This window comes from Balaenoptera acutorostrata, chromosome 13, assembly GCF_949987535.1.
Source record: "Balaenoptera acutorostrata chromosome 13, mBalAcu1.1, whole genome shotgun sequence".
Lineage (NCBI taxonomy): Eukaryota > Metazoa > Chordata > Mammalia > Artiodactyla > Balaenopteridae > Balaenoptera > Balaenoptera acutorostrata.
The window spans coordinates 52,486,001-52,506,670 of NC_080076.1; the positions used below are offsets into that span (position 1 = coordinate 52,486,001).

General features: G+C 44.4%; 1 protein-coding gene across 1 annotated transcript in view; it reads right to left on the reverse strand.

The window, feature by feature from the left end:
* The window catches only part of TTC39C (tetratricopeptide repeat domain 39C), a 109,632-nt gene extending 89,185 nt beyond the window's left edge, over window positions 1-20,447 (reverse strand). The window contains exon 1 of the mRNA XM_057526586.1: window positions 19,575-20,447. Coding sequence (XP_057382569.1) covers window positions 19,575-19,726 — 152 coding nt within the window. The 5' untranslated portion in view covers window positions 19,727-20,447. The remainder of the gene's footprint in view (window positions 1-19,574) is intronic.
* Window positions 20,448-20,670: the final 223 nt, after the last annotated feature.

The window sequence follows — 20,670 nt, forward strand, 5'->3', positions numbered from 1 at the left end:
TGGAGTAGCAATACTCGTATCAGATAAAATAGACTTTAAAATAGACTATGACAAGAGACAAAGGACACTACATGATGATCAAGGGATCAATCCAAGAAGAAGATAATAACAATTGTAAATATACATGCACCCAACATAGGAGCACCCCAATATATAAAGCAAATACTAACAACCATAAAAGGAGAAACTGACAGTAACACAATAATAGTGGGGGACTTTAACACCCCACTTTCACCAATGGATAGATCATCCAGAGAGAAGATCAATAAGGAAACACAGGCCTTAAATGACACATTAGACCAATGGACTTAACTGATATTTATAGAGCATTCCATCCAAAAGCAGCAGAATACATTCTTCTCAGGTGCACGTGGAACATTCTCTAGGACTGAACACATGCTGGGCCACAAAGTGAGCCCTGGTAAATTTAAGACAACTGAAATCCTATCAGTCATGTTTTCCAACCACAATACTATGAGACCAGAAATCAACTACAAGAAAAAAAAAACTGTAAAAAACACAAACATGTGGAGGCTAAACAATATGCTACTAAACAACCAACGGATCACTGAAGAAATCAAAGAGGAAATCAAAAAACATAGAGACAAATGGAAACAAAAGCACGACTATCCAAAACCTACGGGATGCGGCAAAAGCAGTTCTAAGAGGGAAGTATATAGCAATACAATCTCACCTCAGGAAAGAAAAATCTCAAATAAACAACCTAACCTTACACCTAAAGCAATCAGAGAAAGAACAAACAAAACCCAAAGGTAGTAGAAGGAAATAAATCATAAAGATCAGAGCAGAAATACATGAAATAGAAATGAAGAAAACAACAGAAAAGACCACTGAAACTAAAAGGTGTTTCTTTGAAAAGATAAACAAAATTGATAAACCTTTAGCCAGATTCATCAAGAAAAAAAGGGAGAGGGCTCATATCAATAAAACTAGAAATGAAAAAGGAGACGTTTCAACAGACACCGCAGAAATACAAAGGATCATAAAAGACTACTACAAGCAACTCTAAGCCAATAAAATGGACAACCTGGAAGAAATGGACAAATTCTTAGAAAGGTACAATTTCCCAAGAATGAACCAGGAAGAAACAGAAAATATGAACAGACCAATCACAAGTACTGAAATTGAAACTGTGATTAAAAACTTCCAACAAACAAAAGTCCAGGACAAGATGGCTTCACAGGCAAATTCTACCAAACATTTAGAGAAGAGCTAACACCTATTCTTCTGAAATTATTGCAAAAACCTGCAGGGGAAGGAATACTCCCAAACTCATTCTATGAGGCCACCATCACCCTGACACCAAAACCAGACAAAGATACCACAAAAAAAGAAAATTACAGACCAGTATCACTGATGAACATAGATGCAGAAATCCTCAACAAAATACTAGCAATCTGAATCCAACAATACATTAAAAGGATCATACACCAGGATCAAGTGGTATTTATCCCAGGGATGCTAGGATTTTTCAATATCCACAAATCAATCAGAGTGATACACCACATCAACAAACTGAATAAAAACCATATGATCATCTCAATAGATGCAGAAAAAGCTTTTGACAAAACTCAACACCCACTCATGATAAAAACTCACCAGAAAATGGGCATAGAGGGAACATGCTTCAACATAATAAAGACCATACATGACAAGCCTACAGCTAACATCAACCAGAGAAAGAACAAACAATAGTGAAAAGCTGAAAGCATTTCCTCTAAGATCAGGAACAAGACAAGGATGTCCACTCTTACCACTTTTATTCAACATAGTTTTGGAAGTCCTAGCCATGGCAATCAGAGAAGAAAAAGAAACAAAAGGAATCCAAATAGGAAAAGAAGAAGTAAAACTGCCACTGTGTGCAGATGACATGATACTATACACAGAGAATCCTAAAGATGCTACCAGAAAACTACTAGAGCTCATCAATGAATTTGGTAAAGTTGCAAGATACATAATTAATACACAGAATCTGTTTCACTTCTATACACTAACATTGAAAGATCAGAAAGAGAAATAAAAGAAACAATCCCATTTACCATCACATCAAAAAGAAAAAAATACCTAGGAATAAACCCACCGAAGGAACAAAAGACCTGTGCTCAGAAAATTTATTATAAGACACTGACGAAAGAAATCACAGATGGCAGAAACAGATGAAAAGATATACCATGTTCTTGGATTGGAAGAATCAATATTGTCAAAATGACTATACTACCCAAGGCAATCTACAGATTCAATGCAATCCCTATCAAATTACCAATGGCATTTTTCACAGAACTAGAACAAAAACTCTTAAAATTTGTATGGAGACACAAAAGACCCCGAACAGCCAAAGAATCTTGAGAAAGAAAAACGGAGCTGGAAGAATCAGGCTCCCTGACTTCAGACTATACTACAAAGCTACAGTAATCAAGACAGTACGGTCCTGGCACAAAAACAGAAATATAAATCAATGGAACAGGATAGAAAGCCCAGGAATAAACCCATGCACCTATGGTCAATTAGTCTATGACAAAGGAGGCCAAGACTATACCATGGAGGAAAGACAGTCTCTTCAATAAATCGTGCTGAGAAAACTGGACAGCCACATGTAAAAAACATGAAATTAGAACAACTCCCTAACACCATACACAAAAATAAACTCAAAATGGATTAAAGGCCTAAAGTAAGAACAGATAATATAAAACTCTTAGAGGAAAACATAGGCAGAACACTCTATGACATAAAAGATATCACAGTAATATCTTTTTCAAGCTGTCTCCTAGAGTAATGGAAATAAAAACAAAAATAAACAAATGGGACCTAATTAAACTCAAAAGCTTTTGCACAACAAAGGAAACCAAACAAAAAGCCAACCCACAGAATGGGAGAAAATATTTTCAAATGATGAGACTGAGATTAGTCTCCAAAATTTACAAACAGCTTATGCAGCTCAGTATCGAAAAAAAAAAAAACCCCAATCAAAAAATGGGGGGGAAGATCTAAATAGACCTTTCTCCAAAGAAGACATACAGATGGCCAAGAGGCAGATGAAAAGATGCTCAACATCGCTAATTATTAGAGAAATGCAAGTCAAAACTACAATGAGATATCATCTCACACCAGTCAGAAGGGCCATCATTAAAAAGTCTACAAACAATAAATGCTGGAGAGGGTGTGGAGAAAAGGGAACCCTCCTAGACTGTTGTGAGAATGTAAACTGGTAACAGCCATATGGAGAACAGTATGGAGGTTCCTTAAGAAAATAAAAACAGAGCTACCATATGATCAAGTAATCTCACTCCTGGGCATACAGCCAGAGAAAAACATGGTTCTTTTAAAAGGATACATGCACTCCAATGTTCATTGAAGCACTGTTTACAATAGCCAAGACATAGAAGCAACCTGAATACCCATCAACAGAGGAATGGATAAAGAAGATGTGGTACATATATACAATGGATTATTAATCAGCCATAAAAAAGAATGAAATAATGCCATTTGCAGCAACACAAATGGACCTGGAGATTATCATACTAAGAGAAGTCAGACAGAGGAAGACGAATATCATATGGTATTGCTTATATGTGGAATCTAAAAAAAAATTATACAAATGAACTTATTTACAAAACAGACTCACAGACTCAGAGAACGAACTTACGGTTACTAGGGGGGATGAGTGGCGGGAGGGATAGACTGGGAGTTTGGGATTGACATGTACACACTACTATATTTAAAAAAGATAACCAACAAGCACCTACTGTGTAGCACAGGGAACTCTGCTCAGTATTCCGTAATAACCTAAATGGGAAAAGAATTTGAAAAAGAATAGGTACATGTATATGTATAACTGAATCACTTTGCTGTATACCTGAAACTAACACAACATTGTTAATCAACTATGCTCCAATATAAAATAAAAATTTTAAAGATTTTTTTTAAATGGCAGAAGACATGAATAGCGACTGCCCCAAAGAAGATATACAAATGGCCAATAATCACATGAAAAGATGCTCAACGTCACGAATCATTAGGGAAATAAAAATCAAAACCACAATGAGATTATCACTTCACACCCATTAGGATGGCTAATGAAAAAAAAAAAAAGTTAGAAAAAAGTAGTAAGTGTTGGCAAGGATGTGGAGAAACTGGAACCCTTGTGCACTGTTGATGAGAATGCAAAATGGTGCCGCCACTATGGAAAACTGTATGGTAGTTCCTCAAAAAATTAGAAATAGAATTATCCTAAGATCCAGCAATTCCACTCTGGGCATATACCTCCCAAAGTTGAACACAAGGTCTCAAAGAGACATGTATACCCATGTTCATAGTAGCATTATTCACAATAGCTAAAACATGGAAGCAACCCAAATGTCCTTTGACGATGGATGAATGGATAAACAAAATGTGATACATACACATACACACACTATTCTGCCTTAAAAAGGAAGGAAATTCTAACACATTTTATATCATGGATGAAACTTTAAAGACATGCTAAGTGAATACGCCAGCCACAAAAGGACAAATACTTATGATTCCACGTATATGAGGTTCCTAGGATCATCAAATCCAGGGAAATAAAATTGAAGGGTGATTGCCAGGGACTGAGGAGAGGAAGAAATGAAGAGTTTAATGGGTACAAATTTCAGGTTGGAAAGATAAAGTTCTGGAGATGGATGATGGTGACAGCTGCACAACAATGTAATTTTACTTAATGCCACTGAACTATACTCTTAAAAATGGTTAAAATGGTAATTTTATCTTATGTATATTTCACAATTTAAAATTTCTTAAACATTAAAAACTTACTATCAGTTATAAATGTATAGGAAAATTAAAAATAGTAAAATTTACATTTACTTAGTAGCCTGTAATTGAAAACATTTAATGCTCAGAAACACTGAGCATTTAAAGTGTTTTACTTCTCTGTAAAATATGTATCAAGAGTGTTTGAACAGCACTTGCTTTCTTTTTGTCATATAACTCATGATGCAGAGGGAGCATTTTTGCTACTATGCCTTGGTGAATTGTCGTCCTTCTTACCAAGTCTGGATCAGCTTCCAACATTGTAGCCTTTGTGCCTTCAACGTTGTGAAGTATTTCTGAGATTCCTTTAATGTGAAGTTTTACATTCATCACCTCCTCTGGGACATCCTCATCTTTTCCGTTACGACCACGCTCCTCCTTTGTGTTGATAAGCTCGCCTCCACTGGGCACCCGTGGGAGTCTCAATGGCAGAGACAACAATCCCAGGTTAGCTATTCCTTCTATAACTCCATTCATATTTGATTCAAACTTCATTTCCAGCATGATCACCTTTCTCTCTGCTGCACTTTCATCTTCGTTGGGCAAATCCCTCTTTCAAACAGCCGTTTTTGTAAAATGTCATGTGGGTTTATCACTATGAGACAAAGAGGCAACAACAATATACTCTGCTGTCTGTGTGGGAACTGAATAAGGGATGTGCAGCGCTCAATGACAGGCAGACTCTGAAACAAGTGATGTGACTGGCCACTGAGCATGATGTGCATCTGTTACATCCATGGTGATTTGTGGGCTGAAGAGCTAGCAGCTTGTGTATAGTTACTCACAGTACACACACAGGTGAAACTGAAATGTGAACCGTGTTTTGGGGGGTACTGGTTATTTAACTAACCTCTGGTAACTGAAATCCATGCATATGAGAACCAAGCAAAGCGAGTGCTGTATGTGTATAATTACAAACTGAGGTAAGAAGCCCAGAGGAAAGGAACGTGATTCTTAGAGAATCTTCAAGAATCTGAAAGAAGTCAGAGTGACTAGAAGTCAGAGTAAGGGAAGGGCACAGCCATGCAACATAAGGCTACAGAGTGACATGACTGACCAAAGTGTTGATATTTTAAATGAAGGTTAATATCGATTCTAAAGCTTGTTAAAACGAAAATCATTGTCAATTTAAAGCTATTTTACTTTTCCATTTTTACATAAACCACCATATGAAAAGAGGAGCTATAAGCCTATTTTGTAGCATGAGCTTCTTTGGCTTTGTACAGCCCGAGCCTAGAAGCAACACAGTGAAATTATTTTAAAATATAAGAAAAAAAGGATTAAGCAGTAAACGGTCAAGGGCCAAACCAAGCAGGGCCAAGCCATACCACAGAGATGCTGTCAGAGATTCTGGTCCTGATCCTGAGAGCAGGAGGAGGTTATTTTAATTTCCTGGGACTGATGTAATAAATTGTCACAAACTTGGTGGCTTAAAACAATAGAAATTTTTCCTCTCCCAGTTCTGGAGGCCAGAAGTCTGAAAACAGTTTCCCTGGGCTGAAATCAAGGTGTGGGCAGGGCTGGGCTCCCTTCTTGAGGCTTTAGGGAGAATCCATGCCTTGACTACTCCAGCTTCCGGGGACTGCCTGCATTCCTGGGCTTGTGGCTGCCATCACTCCAATCTGCAAGGCTAATGTCTTCAAATTTCTTCTCTCTGCTGTTTTCGTGTTCTCAGAGCAGTCTTTTCTATGCGTATAAAATCTCCCTCTGCCTCCCTCTTACAGAGATATGTGTGATTGCATCTATCCAATCCAGGAGGATTGGCTATCCACCCAGATAATCCAGGATAATCTTCCCATCTCAAAATCTTTCACTTAATCGTGCCTGCAAAGACCCTTTTTGTGGCCATCTAAATTAACACTCAGTGGGTTCCAGGGATTAAGATATGGATATCTTTTGGAGGACCATTTTTCAGCCTACCACTGAGGCCATGAAGGGGTTCTTAGCAGAGGCAATATAATTAGACACAAAAAGATCACTCTGGTGGGGGTGGAGGAGGGAGAGAGAGGAAAAGAGGAAGCCGGCTGGGCTCTGCAATTGTCCAAGGAGCGGTGACTTGGATGAGGTGGTGGTGAAGAGAAGTGAACGGACTCAAGGGATACTCAGGAAGGAAAACTGGCAGACACAGAAGGTGAGGAAGAGAGGTGCCTAGAGGACCTTCAAGACTTCTGGAGTCCAGAACCTTGTTGCAAGTGGTGCCACCCACTGAGCTTGGGAACATCAGAAGAGCAGATGCGCAGGAGACCATGACGCTAAACAAGTGACCTGCAAGACTGCTGGGCGATGCCAAGCAGCACAACAACAGGGTTCTTTTCAGAGGAAGCAGGGGAAACAGCATACGCTCTGGGGTTGCGGCCAGATCTCCCACGCAAAATCTTTTTAACTTGGGTTCGGTAAGACTTCATTTTGTCCCAAGCGAAGTGACAGTGGTAATACTTATCCTCAGGGCTGCTGCGAGAACTGGGATTAAGGGTAAAATTCACAAATCACAGCGTGTGTTAACGGTAAGCACTGATCACCCGCTTGATTACCATTCACTGCCGTTCTCTGCCTGATCAGTAATGCAAGCAAAGACCAAGTCTGCTGTGTGATTGTACGACTGTAACACTTCTTACTTTATTCTGATTCCTCTCTAGCTTTGCTAATTCGTATTCGTTTATTGCTAAAGCCTGAGGCTCATTGAGAGTTACTGATGTATTCTGAAAATAACTCATCAGGCTAAATAAAGTCAATTTTTTCCTACAGTTTTTCTAATTGTGTCATTAACGTGTATCAAATATCTTCCCAACTCATCAGTATTTAGTTCCTTCTCTATCTTAAATCATACAAATAGATAATCAACTCAATCATCTCCCTTCTACATTAACAGCAGATGGAACCAGCATAGATAAGCAACTTAAAAAGAGATCATCCAAACCAAATATTATCAGCTAGCTAAAAAGCCTTTCCAATCACCTGTTCAAAAAGCCTTATTTTTTAAGTAACAAAATTGATTGTGTTTTCATTAATTTTCTCATCTTTAAATTATCACAGGGTCCTTTTATTATGTGTGGCAATAATCCACAAACTGCATGAACACTTTGAGGATTAAACACACTCAGCTGTCTAGACAAGCAATTCAAACACTAAGTTATCTTAGATAATTACTTAGAAATTTTAGCAGATTTCTCTATTTTTCAGTTAAAAAGGCATTTCAAAGTGAAACTACAGACTTACTCTTCATAATAAAATTTTAGTAAACTAGTGCTCAGTAAACAACTCTGAACTTCATAAGAAAGTGTCTCTCACCAAAGCACCTACTTTTTCCTTCAGTTTTCAGCGGAGCATAGGGCAGGAAAATTTCATTTGGGTTTAGTTCATTATTCATAAGCTTCCTTAACTATAAACTTAGACTTGAACTGAATAGCTCCTTGATGAGTTTTGTTTTACTTTGAGATAAAACATTCTTCTATCAAGAGAAAAGCTCACAGTTTCAAGTTAGCCTCAACTACCCTCTCTCATAAGCCCAGCTCTGATCCAAGATGCCACACAAGGGATACAAAAACCACTCAAACCATTCTGTCATTTGATGCTATTTTTACATTGGTAATTGCTCCAGAACAAGAATCCATTGGAATTTCACCACAGCAGGTCCTGACACTTGGCTAAACTACTTCAGACAGCTGTTTCCACTCTCCCGTGGCCCTTCCCTCATTTTTTCCCTGTGATATTTCAAGAGGAGTAATTTCCAGCTCAATTTGTAATTTTAGTAATTCAAGGTAATGAGTGTCTCATCAATCATCAATACAGAAAGACCAAAAAACTTGTGGATGCCCGTGGTTGAGAGCTGAAGCAAATGGCATTCCAAATATAAACTCTTGTTCTTTTCTGAGCAATTAAGTTGTTGCAAACCTTGCTATTGTCCAGGAGACAGCCAATTTCTCCAACAACTGCAGTTCTACAAAAGCCAGCCCCATTTCGCCTTGGGTAGTTCAAGAGTCACAACATCAGACAAGTATGCAACTGATGGATTCAATGTGCTTCTTTATTTTAGACCCCAATAAATTTGAGGGTGAGCATGATTAACAAGACACAAAAATATCAAGTTCCTTTTTGCTCCAGAGATGAGCTGACAGTAATACATAACTAGAGATCTTGCAATTCACTATTCAAAATGAAGGGGGTAAAAGCACTTGAAGCCTTGACAGTGACTCATTATCCTGGAAGCAGTCCCACAGCGGCCATGCAGCATGGATTTCCATTTAATCCAATTGCCTCTCAAAACCCAAATTTCTGTCATTTAGTAAATTCAACTTGGATTTGAATACAAAATGTCATTTTCCCTCATTTTCTGTCCAGTTAGAATAGTACCAAAAATTTTACTTGATAGAGATGAAGTGATACAAACATTTAAAAATCTGTTTATCTGGTGAATGACTTACATCATGGAAGTAAAACCTGAAGGAGGGCTGCTGTAGCCATGAGGCAAGGAAGTGAATTCCGAAGCAAAAGGCGTCTATCTAGATAAGGAGGCCAAAGTGGGAAGAACAGCAAATAATGCTTATTAACCATGGGAAGCCAGAAAGAGACGCATCATGCTCAGATTCATGTCCTAGAAATGCTCCACCCAGAAGGAATACAATGGTGCAATCAAGCATGTAAAAAACAGGTTGAGCTAACACATACTATGGGATGCAGTTGATGGCGTGGTTGAGGCTGGAAAGACACAGGTCCTGCATGCTGGCTCCGCAATGAGAATAAAGAAGGGAAGGGGCCCCAGTGGTTCTCCATCCCCCTGGAGGGACAGAAGAACCTGTGCTGACATCCCTTCCCGGAGCTCTAAGAGCCCTAGAAGCAGCCGTGTGTGACCTGGAAACGCTGGCGTTTAGAGGCAGCAACCGGTGAGGCCAACACTGGAGAAACCCCACCATGCGCTCTGCCCTCGCACCCAGGGTCACAGACACACTGGGGGCACTGCCTCCTCCAGCACGTACCCTCTGCAGCAGCCCTGCCAGCCGGGGCTTGCCTCCCCTTCCTGCTGCTCCCAGCGGCCCCAGGATTTCAGCTGCAGAGACCGAACCTGATCTTGAGCCCTACACCCCAAGCCCAGTACCTCTCAATGGAGGTGTTCTGGAAATCTGTGGGGGCCGTTTTGGGGTGACACGATGACGGCAGCAGGATGGGCCAAGGACCCCAGACATCCTCAATGTGCATGAGAGTCCCAAGTATCACCCCATATCCCACACAACCTCTGAAGGTCTGGAAATCCACGTGTATGAAACTGTTTTCCATTATTTAGTTCTAAAATCCACTGCCACTGACTTACAAGCACAAAATCATTCTGTCCTTGTTTAAATATACCCTTTCTCAAGATCTGTTCACAACTGTAGAAAACTATGTCAGTAACAGCCACACTGCTTGCGGTATCTGAGCTGCCAACACACCACAGCTACACTAGCCCGCGTCTGCAGCTATCACATGCCAGAATTTCAAAGGGATGTTGAAAACTCCTTTACATTTATTTAAAGCCAAGTTATTAAAGACCCATGAAGGGCTTCCCTGGTGGCGCAGTGGTTGAGAATCTGCCTGCTAATGCAGGGGACACGGGTTCGAGCCCTGGTCTGGGAAGATCCCACATGCCACGGAGCGGCTGGGCCCGTGTGCCACAACTGCTGAGCCTGAGCGTCTGGAGCCTGTGCCCCGCAACGGGAGGGGCCGCGATAGTGAAAGGCCCGCGCACCGCGATGAAGAGCGGTCCCCGTACCGCGATGAAGAGTGGCCCCCACTTGCCGCAACTGGAGAAAGCCCTCGCACGAACTGAAGACCTAACACAGCCAAAAATAAAAAATAAATAAAAAAAAAAAATGAAGTAGCTATAAGTACCCTAACCCTAATGCATACCCTAACCCTAACCCCTACCCTAACCCTAACACGTACCCAAAAAAAAAAAAAAAAAAAAAAAAAAGACCCATGAAATACTGGATACCAAGGATTTTCTTTAATAAATTTCATTTTTGCCATCTATTAAGAATCTGTAGCATACTGAAATTTATATCAGGAGAACTGCACAGAGAATTTATTTATTTGGGGTTTCTTATTTTTCTACCTTACTCTGATACTGTCCTTGGGGTGACACACCTCCCACCCCACCCCCCATCCCAACTTCCCTATAAACTTTTTCCAATTCATCCTCAAATCCTAGAAATCTATTAAGGGCTTTGGTCTCCAAAGTACTGGGTTTGGGGAGGGATTTAAAGATGGGAGATCTGTTTTCTGAGACGCTTTGTCAGCACACATCCCACGTCCTAACGCAGGGAATTAATTATGCTGACAATACCCTGACACGGGCAGCCTGGTTCACTGCAAAAATGCTTCCTCATTTTCTCCACGTCAACAGTCCGTGGTTTGCCTTGGCATATTATGCTACTTCACTTAAGGCTGTTTCCCCGTTTTCTCTTAACAGACACAGAAAAGTGTCATCTGTTACTTCTTTTATGTCAAGTGTATCTACTCTCTCATTTTTCTACTATGGAATGGCTTCTGACCATCTCTTAAATCCAAATTTATCCACTGTACACAGGTGCAAGCACCTAACTAGTTCGTCTTCTGATGAAGGTGTGCTGAGCATTTACATTTTGAAATACATGTAATTTTGTGTTATGAATTTCTTTTTACTTCTCCTTTATGATACTATTTGGGCATTCTACTGACTTTTAGACATTGTATGTGTGGACAGGTCATTTCATCTGTCAATTTCATTTTAGGATCACAGAAGGGGAATTACACAATATTATATCTGTTACAAAGAAAGGGCATTAGATTTGAGAGACTCGAGAGCCATCCGTCTGGAAAGCTTCCCCTGCCAACCTCCAAGTTCTTCCAGAGACCAGTTCTTCCTGAAATTCAGGACAGGGATCGTGGAGTCGAGAAGCTAGACTCCTGCCAGAGAGGCAAGTAACACCAGCACGTCATGCCGCCACCACCCGGGGTAACACAGAGCGCCGGAGGAGGCTGATGGGAGCAGTGGAAGGGCTGGCCAGTGAGGGTAGGCCTCTGCCTGACCAGAGACAACATGGGGGGGAGGACAGCTCAGTCGAAGAGCTATGACGTCCAGAGTTACACCTGCCCAGGCCAGGTGCAGCTGAGACCCATGGCCCCTTCAGAAGCAGGAGACCTCATCAGAGCCTCCGATTTCCCTTTGATGGCACCTGTCAAGATTAGCATGTGCTGCCGCGGAGCGGCTAGGCCCGTGAGCCACAGCTACTGAGCCTGCGCGTCTGGAGCCTGTGCTCTGCAACAAGAGAGGCCGCGATAGTGAGAGGCCCGCGCACCGCGATGAAGAGTGGCCCCCGCTTGCCGCAACTAGAGAAAGCCCTCGCACAGAAACGAAGACCCAACACAGCCGTAAATAAATAAATAAATAAATAAATAAAAAAAAAAAAAGATTAGCATGTGCTTGGCGGCAGCTCTGCTCCCCATCGCCCCACACTATGCACTGGGCAGCCTGGATGCACCAAAGGGAAGAGGCTGAAGAGCCAGACAGGAGTCCTGCTACCTGCGTTTTGAGAAGCTGAGCATCAGTTCAGGGGGTGCTCGGAGCCCCTCCACTGGGTCCAGACATGTCCACTGCACATCAGAATGCAGGAGGGGTTTGAGGAATCAAGGCTCCTAAAGGGCACTGCCCCTGGGCTGCACGTGCAAATAAAGGGGAGCTGACATGCCTATAAAACCTCTTGGACCCCACATTACCGCAGCGACCTCAGGAAGGTCAGGACCACCCGACGAGAAGTCTACCCATCTCGGCCCTCTGGCCCAGACAGGCAGCCGTGTAAACGATGCCCGTACATCACAGTGCTGGATAAAGAGGCGGAAGGATGCTGCAGGAGCGCCACCGCCTTCTCATGGAAATCTGAGCTGTGTCTTGAATGACCAGTCAGAACTAGTTAGATAACACAAAAGTCTCCAGCACGACTAACTTGGAAGGGACCTAGAAAGAGGCAGGAGGGAGGCAGGGAAGCAGACAGGACAGATCAGAGCACATCCTATGCCAAGCCAAGACCTCGGACTTCATCCTGAGGCCAGCTGGGAGCCACAGAGCATCTAAAGCTCGGGTGACACACTCCCCGCGGACAGACCTCTCTGGTGGTTTATCAGATCGCCTGTGGGTATCAGAGTGTGGTTTGCAGATTTCTGGGGAAACTAACCCCAAAATGACATTAGCAGCACACAGGTAAACTCCTCATAGTGTAAGAGCTACAGAAGCGAGATAGTGTAGTGCTGGGGTTAAACACTCAGGCTCTGCAGCCGGACACCCTGGGTTCAAAGCCAGCTCTCCCACTTACTGTGAAACCTTGGGCAGGTCATCCAATGTCACTGTGCTTCCCCCCAGCCCCCCGTAAGAGGGAGGTGACAAGAGCACCCCTCACAGAGCTGTGGGGAGGATAAAGTGAGGATTAACACACGGGGAGTGCTGACGTGTGGCCTGGCACAGAGAAAGTGCCACCTAGTATTTACCATTACGTGTTTATTTTGATGCATCGTTAGGAAAAATAAGTTACCTAAACCAGTGATTTCACAGATATTACAGCTTGGATAAGACTGAGTGTTAAAGACTGAGACTCTTTCTGCAGCAGATTTAAAGGTATTAAGTGAGCAATGCCTGCTCGAAGCAGGGAAACACTTCTCACCTTTGTGTCCTGCACACGGTGGACCTTCTCTAAGGGCTTTCTCCATCATAACGGACCATTTTCCTGTAAGACAAGAGTAACTCCCTGTTGTATATCTATTTCTTGTGTTCTGAAATTCTTGAGCAAGAAGCAAGAGATGGAGAAAGCAACCTTAGCTAGGAGGAAAAGGGCGGAGACGGCCAACCAGCAACCACCTTTACACACAAAGAAGAACCCAGTCTCCATCTTCAAATCAGACGTCAGAAGTCATTCACACACATCTAGACAGCAAATTTACGAACAGCTTTCTAGAACATGTGTTTGTAACTATGTATGGCGAACAAGTGTTAACTAGACTTATTGTGGTGATCACTGCACAATATATACAAACATCACATCATCATGTTGCACACCTGAAACTAGGGTGTTGCATGACAACTATACCTCAAAAAACATGCATGCAAAGTCACTTGTTCAGAAACTGGGATGCATTTCTCTGAATAACAAGGCTTCAAGTGGTGACTGGATCCCCAGGTTAGCCCACAAAGACCTATTCAATCCCAAGCCGGACCTCTGTTACCAGCTGAACAGCGTACTGCAAATTTAAGGGACGGAGTAAGTGGAGGAAAAAGTCTAAGACGGAGATGAGTTCCTCCCCGGGTAACCCCAGCCCCGTGCACATGGCAGAGGCGGTGCTAAACAAAGTTTTGAAATAACAGCCATCTACTTTCTGTGCTTCTCTTATCCTCTCTCCTCTCCTGGAGTTCTCAGCATGGGTCTCTTCAAATTCCCCCCCTGCTGTTGCTGGGTAAGTAGGAGGGTGACCCTGGCAGAGGAGACTGGGGTGTGAAAAATGGGATTTTAGGAGCTAAAAAGGCTGTGCAAACTATCTAAGCCCTGAAACACAATGGTGTGTTTGGGGGTCCACAGGGTGTTCCATGTAACGAGAGGAAAGAGCACCTCAGGCCCCCCCACCCCCGCGGTACAGGTGGTCACTTTTTTCTGACAATTTCCTATACAAACTCTCCCGTTATCCTACAGGCAGCTGCATTTTTTTTAAAAAAATTCCAATTAAGCCAAATGAAACTTTAATTGGGATCTTTTCAGACAGTGCAATAGTTGGTGGGGAAAAATCAGCCTTTTTACAAACACACTGCTGAGCTGAGGAGGATGGAAAAAGGCAGCAGCTGAGTTTCCTCCCTGCCGCCAGTTCCCTACACCATTTCTGCTTTCCATCGCTTCTCCTCTTCCTGCATTTCTGCACCTATGGACTCTCCAGGGACTCTAGCAGCGAGGCCCAGGCACCCTGGCTCTGGGAGCAGCCAGATCATGCAGAAAACAAGGGCAGCCGGCAAGCTCTCCCTGGCGTCCAGAGCATCTGACACAGTGCTGGGCACACAAGAGGCTCAGACGCCTACTGGCTCAGTTACACAAGCCTTTTAAGTTTTTCCAGGGAGAACTATGGTTTGTACCAGGGGTCATCAAACTCTTTCTGTAAGGGGCTGGAGAGTCAATATTTTAGGCTTTGCAGGCTGTAGGCTCTGCATAGCTATTCACAGAGAAGATACATAAATAAGCGAGTCTGGCTGTGTCCCAATAAAACTTTATTTACAAAAACCAGCCAGCCAGATTTGGCCCACGGGGCCTAGTCTGCAATCCCTGGATTATACTGAGCCATCTCTATGGTAAGACTGGCTCCACAATCAACATGCTCACAAATAAGGCCACGTGTCATACTGCTTGGTCATGTGTACCATAAACTGTGTTAAACAATTTAGGATCCATACATTCATTTTAAACATACACGTTACCATGAATTTTTCTTGCTTTTTGTTTTTAATACATTTTCGCCATTTTCATACTTTAAAATAAAGTGGAAAAGAAAAATATCACAATTCGTAATACCGACTATGCACTAATTCTATATCAAGACCTTCTTTATGCATATTTATCATCAGTGATCATTCACTTTAACCATTACACGCTTTTTGTTTGAGTTGACAATGACCAAACAGGGCTTTTTAATAATATCTACAGCCAGAAAGTCGTAGTCATGTTGGCAGGGGTAAACATTGCAGATGTTTTAGGGTCAGTTAAAGCAGATGGAGATGGTGACCTGAAGGGGAGGAGAGACAGGAAATGCCACGCTTATGAAATAAGAACCACAAAGCTCTTTGGGCCAGGAGCTCCAAATGTCTTCTGTTCTCCTCAGAGTTCAGTGTGTTTCACCTCTACTAGTCCTTCCATTATAAAAGTAGTATCTCAAGCCAAAAAGAGAAAAAGATGGTGACATTAGGATCCTGAGGCCCAAGGAGCCAGGTGTTAATTACAGATGTGACGGCCACACTGTGAAGGATGACAGTCATCGGAGAGCATGAGTTAACTAAACACCCTGAAAAGCAGAGCTGACTCCCAGCAAACACGGACCAACCAGCGGATCTGAGAAAAAGCAAGTGTAGAAAAACCATCCAACGTGACAATCAAATAACACTAATCAGCTGGCAGCTCTCACCCTCCTTCTCCAGAAGCCATTTCACATCTCCTCTCCCAGAGTTCCATTTCCACCCACCTCCGCTCACGTTCTCCTCCCTCCTCCCCTCCCCCACCCCAACTCCTTCTCCTTCAACTTACTCACTTTCACCCCATCATGGCGCTCCAGCAACAGATCCTCTGGAAAATTTTCCTTCAAGCTGGGCTACACATTCCTTCTCTCCAGTCCTACAGGCTACATCTCCCAGCCTCCCCACCGGCCAATCTTAACCTGCACCTCAACACCTAAAAACCTAGTGCCTGTCTCGTGCACATAACCACAGCCTATCTTTTATCACGAGCCTGAGTACCTACAGGTCTGAGTGTGTGTCACACACATGAACGTCGTTAACAGTGAGAGTGTGTATGTGTGTGGGAGATGGAGTGAACACTGCTGAATGAGAGCACTGAGCCCCCCCGACCAACACGAGGAATGTGATTTCAGATGGTCAGGATCATGAACTTACAAAGGTATACCCCTGGGCTTAAAGCAGCACCAATGTGCCCCAACCTCTGGGAACACATCTCCAAGTGCATGACGGGGGCTGAGCATCAACAACAGCGTAGCCTGTTACACTACTATAGTTACAACAGAAATGGCAGCTACATTTTGAAATCCCAACTATGGAGTCTCATATCTCAAAAGAAAGCCTCTACTGTGCATATATTTTTAACTCCTATATGTACAATATCTGAATTATACAATCCCGGCTTTCCATTAATTCAGAATGGCCAAGTAACCATTTTCTCATTAGGTAGCTGTTGGTGAAACTTTTATCATCCTAGTAACGTGGCAAGAGAAAGTGACCTTCTTGCTTTAAGTTTCTTAAAGTGTTATTGTTACACTAGGCACAAAATGTTTCTACTGTTAAACTAACGATAGGATTCTGGAATTTTTACTACAATGGGAAGGGTGGTGACAAAAGAATCCTAAGAAAAGAGATAATCTAATTGTTCTATCTTCTGTAGAGAAACTGAGCTAGAGGTGTTCCTCAAACACTTAGGAAATCACTGCTGGGTTTTCCAGCTGGCCATTCGACTCTGGAACTGGAAGAGAAGTGTCCCAATGCATAATAGGACCCAAGTCTTTCAAATGCGTTATGTGAGGCTAACTTTAAATAGAAAGGCTACCTGCATTCAGGACATTTTGTCTTCTATTCAAACTATGCCATCAAGAAGAAAGCACGATAATAGTGAGAAAGACATCAGGTACAAAAGCTACTTCGTGCTTATTGAGCGCTTACGCGGTGCCAGATGCCGTGAATTCTTTTAATACTAACCACCACCCTACAGGTGTGCGCGATTCCCATTTTACGGGCAGGTAAGCAAATTGAGAAACCAAAGTCAGCAGCTACGAAAAGTGGACAACTAGGATGGCAGCCCTGGTTGCCGGACAGCTGATAGGGTTAATGCTACCACTATCCACTCCTAAAAACAGTTTAAGTTGCTGGAAAACAAGGTCACAGGGCAAATTACAAAATATAATCAATTAGGCAGGACAGGCAGGAATGGCTTAATGAAAAGAGCCCTGGATTTAGAACCAGGGCTTGTGTCCTGGGCCACGCTAAACACAGAGACTTGAGTGCCTCGTTACAACACTGTCATGATAAAATACACCTCACTCTTTCGTTGTCACTGGAATAGTGAGAATATAAGGGAATGTACCTGGCACTGTGCTTAGCAGAGAAGACATACTACAGTATCTTGTTCTTTTATCCTCAGTTCCCATTTCAAAATATAAGACAGCTACAACTCCTAGCTATCCAGCGTAAGCCCCCCCACGGACCCCTCCCCCTCCCCTCGGCCCCAACACCCACAGAGAAACACCTTTCAAGGTGTATCTTTCCGCCCTTGTTGTGAGAAGAGCTTTCCTATCCCTCAAAATTTGCCCTCTAGCAACAGTGCATACAGAGGTGTCTAGATGAGGCAAAATGACTTAGTTCATGCTTTCAATATATGGGAACCATGAGGTAGTAATTTAAGTACGTTAAAGCAGTTTAAAGGGAAAAGAAGATCATTAAGTAATAGAACATTTCAAGGCAAGAAGTGTTGAAATATGCAAGCGCCGTATCTTGATCAGCAACTGAAGAAAATAAACTTGACTGAGACTTTCTCCACTCCTCTCTGATACAACATAAATTCCTATGTCTTTAAAGAGTCAAAGCACAGTAAATGAAACTTTTTTTCATGAAATACATTCTCAGATGGCTAAAAAAAGCTACAGGAGACACTGTGAGACGAGTCTCTTAAATCTATCCTCTGGAAATCCTTGATGAAACTCTGGCTTGAAATCAGACTGAATGCTTTAAAAATAAAATGTTCTGAATAAAGCTAAGAAGTTTCCATTTGCAGATTTTTTTTAAAAACTGATTTAAAAGTAAAATGTCTCAGTGAAAAGTTTATAGTTGTGAGATAACTTGCTTTGCCATTAAGCATGTGGAAGCTCCCACCGGAAGAAACCACCATTCTTTTAAGTCTGAAAACTTCAGGCGTCTGTATCCCACCGTCCCTCATTTGCTTACAGACCGTGGCTCTCAATCACAGCTGCACATTTGGTTTGGTCCTCTAATTCCTACCAATCCACCGGCTCTAAAGAAATGCAGCAATTGGCCCTTAAACATTTACAGGGAATCTGCTAATCAACATCCTTGAGTCTTGTCAACACTAGAAGGACAAATCACAAACTTGCTTCCTAAACCAGAAAGCGGATGCTTCGGCTCCCCAAAGAAATTGAAGGCTCCTCCCACACCCACGAGAAAGCAACCAGGTTTCAGTTCTTTTGCTTCATTTTTTAAAAAGAGGAATAAAAAATTAACTGAACACACGTGTGTTTCCTCCCACTCTTCCGTATATTTAGAATCCCTCCATTTTCTTCTACCTTTAAGTTAGAGAAATCCATCATAAATTCGCTCGCTTGAAAGGCATTAGCAACTCATTTTGGGGACTGAGTTTTAGAAGAAAGGCAGAGAGAGGTGAGTAAGCAGAGTTCAGCTGATTTTTTTTTTTTAATTCCTGCACGGCCAGGCAGTTATGCATATCTGTTTTCAAACAAGGAAAGCGTTTGCAATGCACAACGATGCAAAGTAACGCGAGGCACAAGAAACAGGCACGATGCAGCTGGTGTGGTCCGTGTCACAAAGGCAGCACGCTAGCCGGAGTCACAACCCTGCAAGTCCCGGGCTCGCGGCTGCCTCAAATCGCATCCGGTCCCAGGTCTCAAAGCCAACGGGCTCCGGACCCGGCGGCGTGGGAGGCGACCCATGAGAGAGAATCGGACAAACACCGGGCGCCCCTCTTGGAGGGCGAGGCCGGGAGAAAGTGAGGGAAGAGAGCAGGAGCCGGGAGGACAGGCGGCGAGTCCCGCGGAGAGAAAGGACCACGGAGCAGGGGTGGAGGCGGAAGGGGAGATGTGGCAGAGGCGCCGGCTGCAGCTCAGGCAGAGGAACAAGACACGGGGAAAGGCGACAGGGCCAAGGATCACTGACGGACGGGAGGGGGAGGGGGCTTCTGGGACGGGCCGCAAAGGGAAGCGCGCGAGCCGGCCCCGAGGTGCGCGTGCCGGGCGGGGGAGCGGGGCGCGTCAGTCACCTGTATTGTTTGAAAAGCTGGTCCGACTCCCTAAAGCCGTTGTTGAGCAGCATGTTGATGCCGGCGAGGGCCAGCTCCGCGTCCTGCAGGGGCGCCGCCGCCGAGTCTCCGTCGTCCCGCCGCCGCGGCCGCTGCTGCTCCGAGCCAGCCATGGGCGCGCGAGGCTCTGCGCAGGGCCGAGGCGAGGTGGGGTAGCAGCTGCTGCGGCCCCCGCGCGCGCCCGGAGCCCGGCTCTACCTGCCCGGAGCGCGCCGGAGCGGGCGCGGGGGAGGGGCGCGGCGGGCGGGGCGCGGAGGGAGGAGCCCGGGCCCAGCTGCAGCGCGGCGGGGGACGTGGGCGCCCAGGCCGCCGCCTCCCGCCGCCGCGGGGATTACTCAGCAGCCGCCCGCCCGTCCCCTCCGAGGCGCGCGGCTCGCGCCGCCACCGAAACGGAATCCGTTTCCGGGTGTCTCTACCCCACCGGACCCGGGGCCGAGCCGCTGCCGCCCCCGCTTCCTGCAGCCCTCGCGCGCCGCCCCGGGCCCTCACACCGCGCCCCTCGCGCGGCAGCCCGGGGCCAGCGCGCCGAGCCTGCCCGGACACGAGCGAGGCCCCTGGGCCCGGCCCTTGACCCCCTCCTCCAAAAGGGCCGGACCCGGGAGTCGCAGGGAAGCTGGAGAGGGCAGACGGGTTCGGAGATCGGACAGGGAACTCCGCCCGGGCCGCAGCGAGAGCGCGCCTCGCTTTTGCCCCGAGTGACTGAAACCCCACGCAGGCGGCGCGCGCGAGACCCGCAACTTTATCCGCACCCTTGGGCCGCCTACTAGCCAGCGGCAGCCAATCCCCGAGGAGGTGGGCGGTGGGGACGGGGCCTCCGGGCACCTGCCCGACAGCTGCCCCGAGCCCAGCGTTGAAGAACTGGAGCGGCGAGGTCCTGGGTGTGTGGCACCCACCCTCTCCGGCCCGCCACCAGCATTTGCGAGATGGGGCAAGAAGGCAAATGGTGGCCCAGATGGCATATACCTAAATATTTAGGAGTTATAAATTAAGCTGTTCTTGTGCGTTCTACTCTCACCCTGACAATTATGCTTTCTTACCAATGGAAGAGAAAAATAAG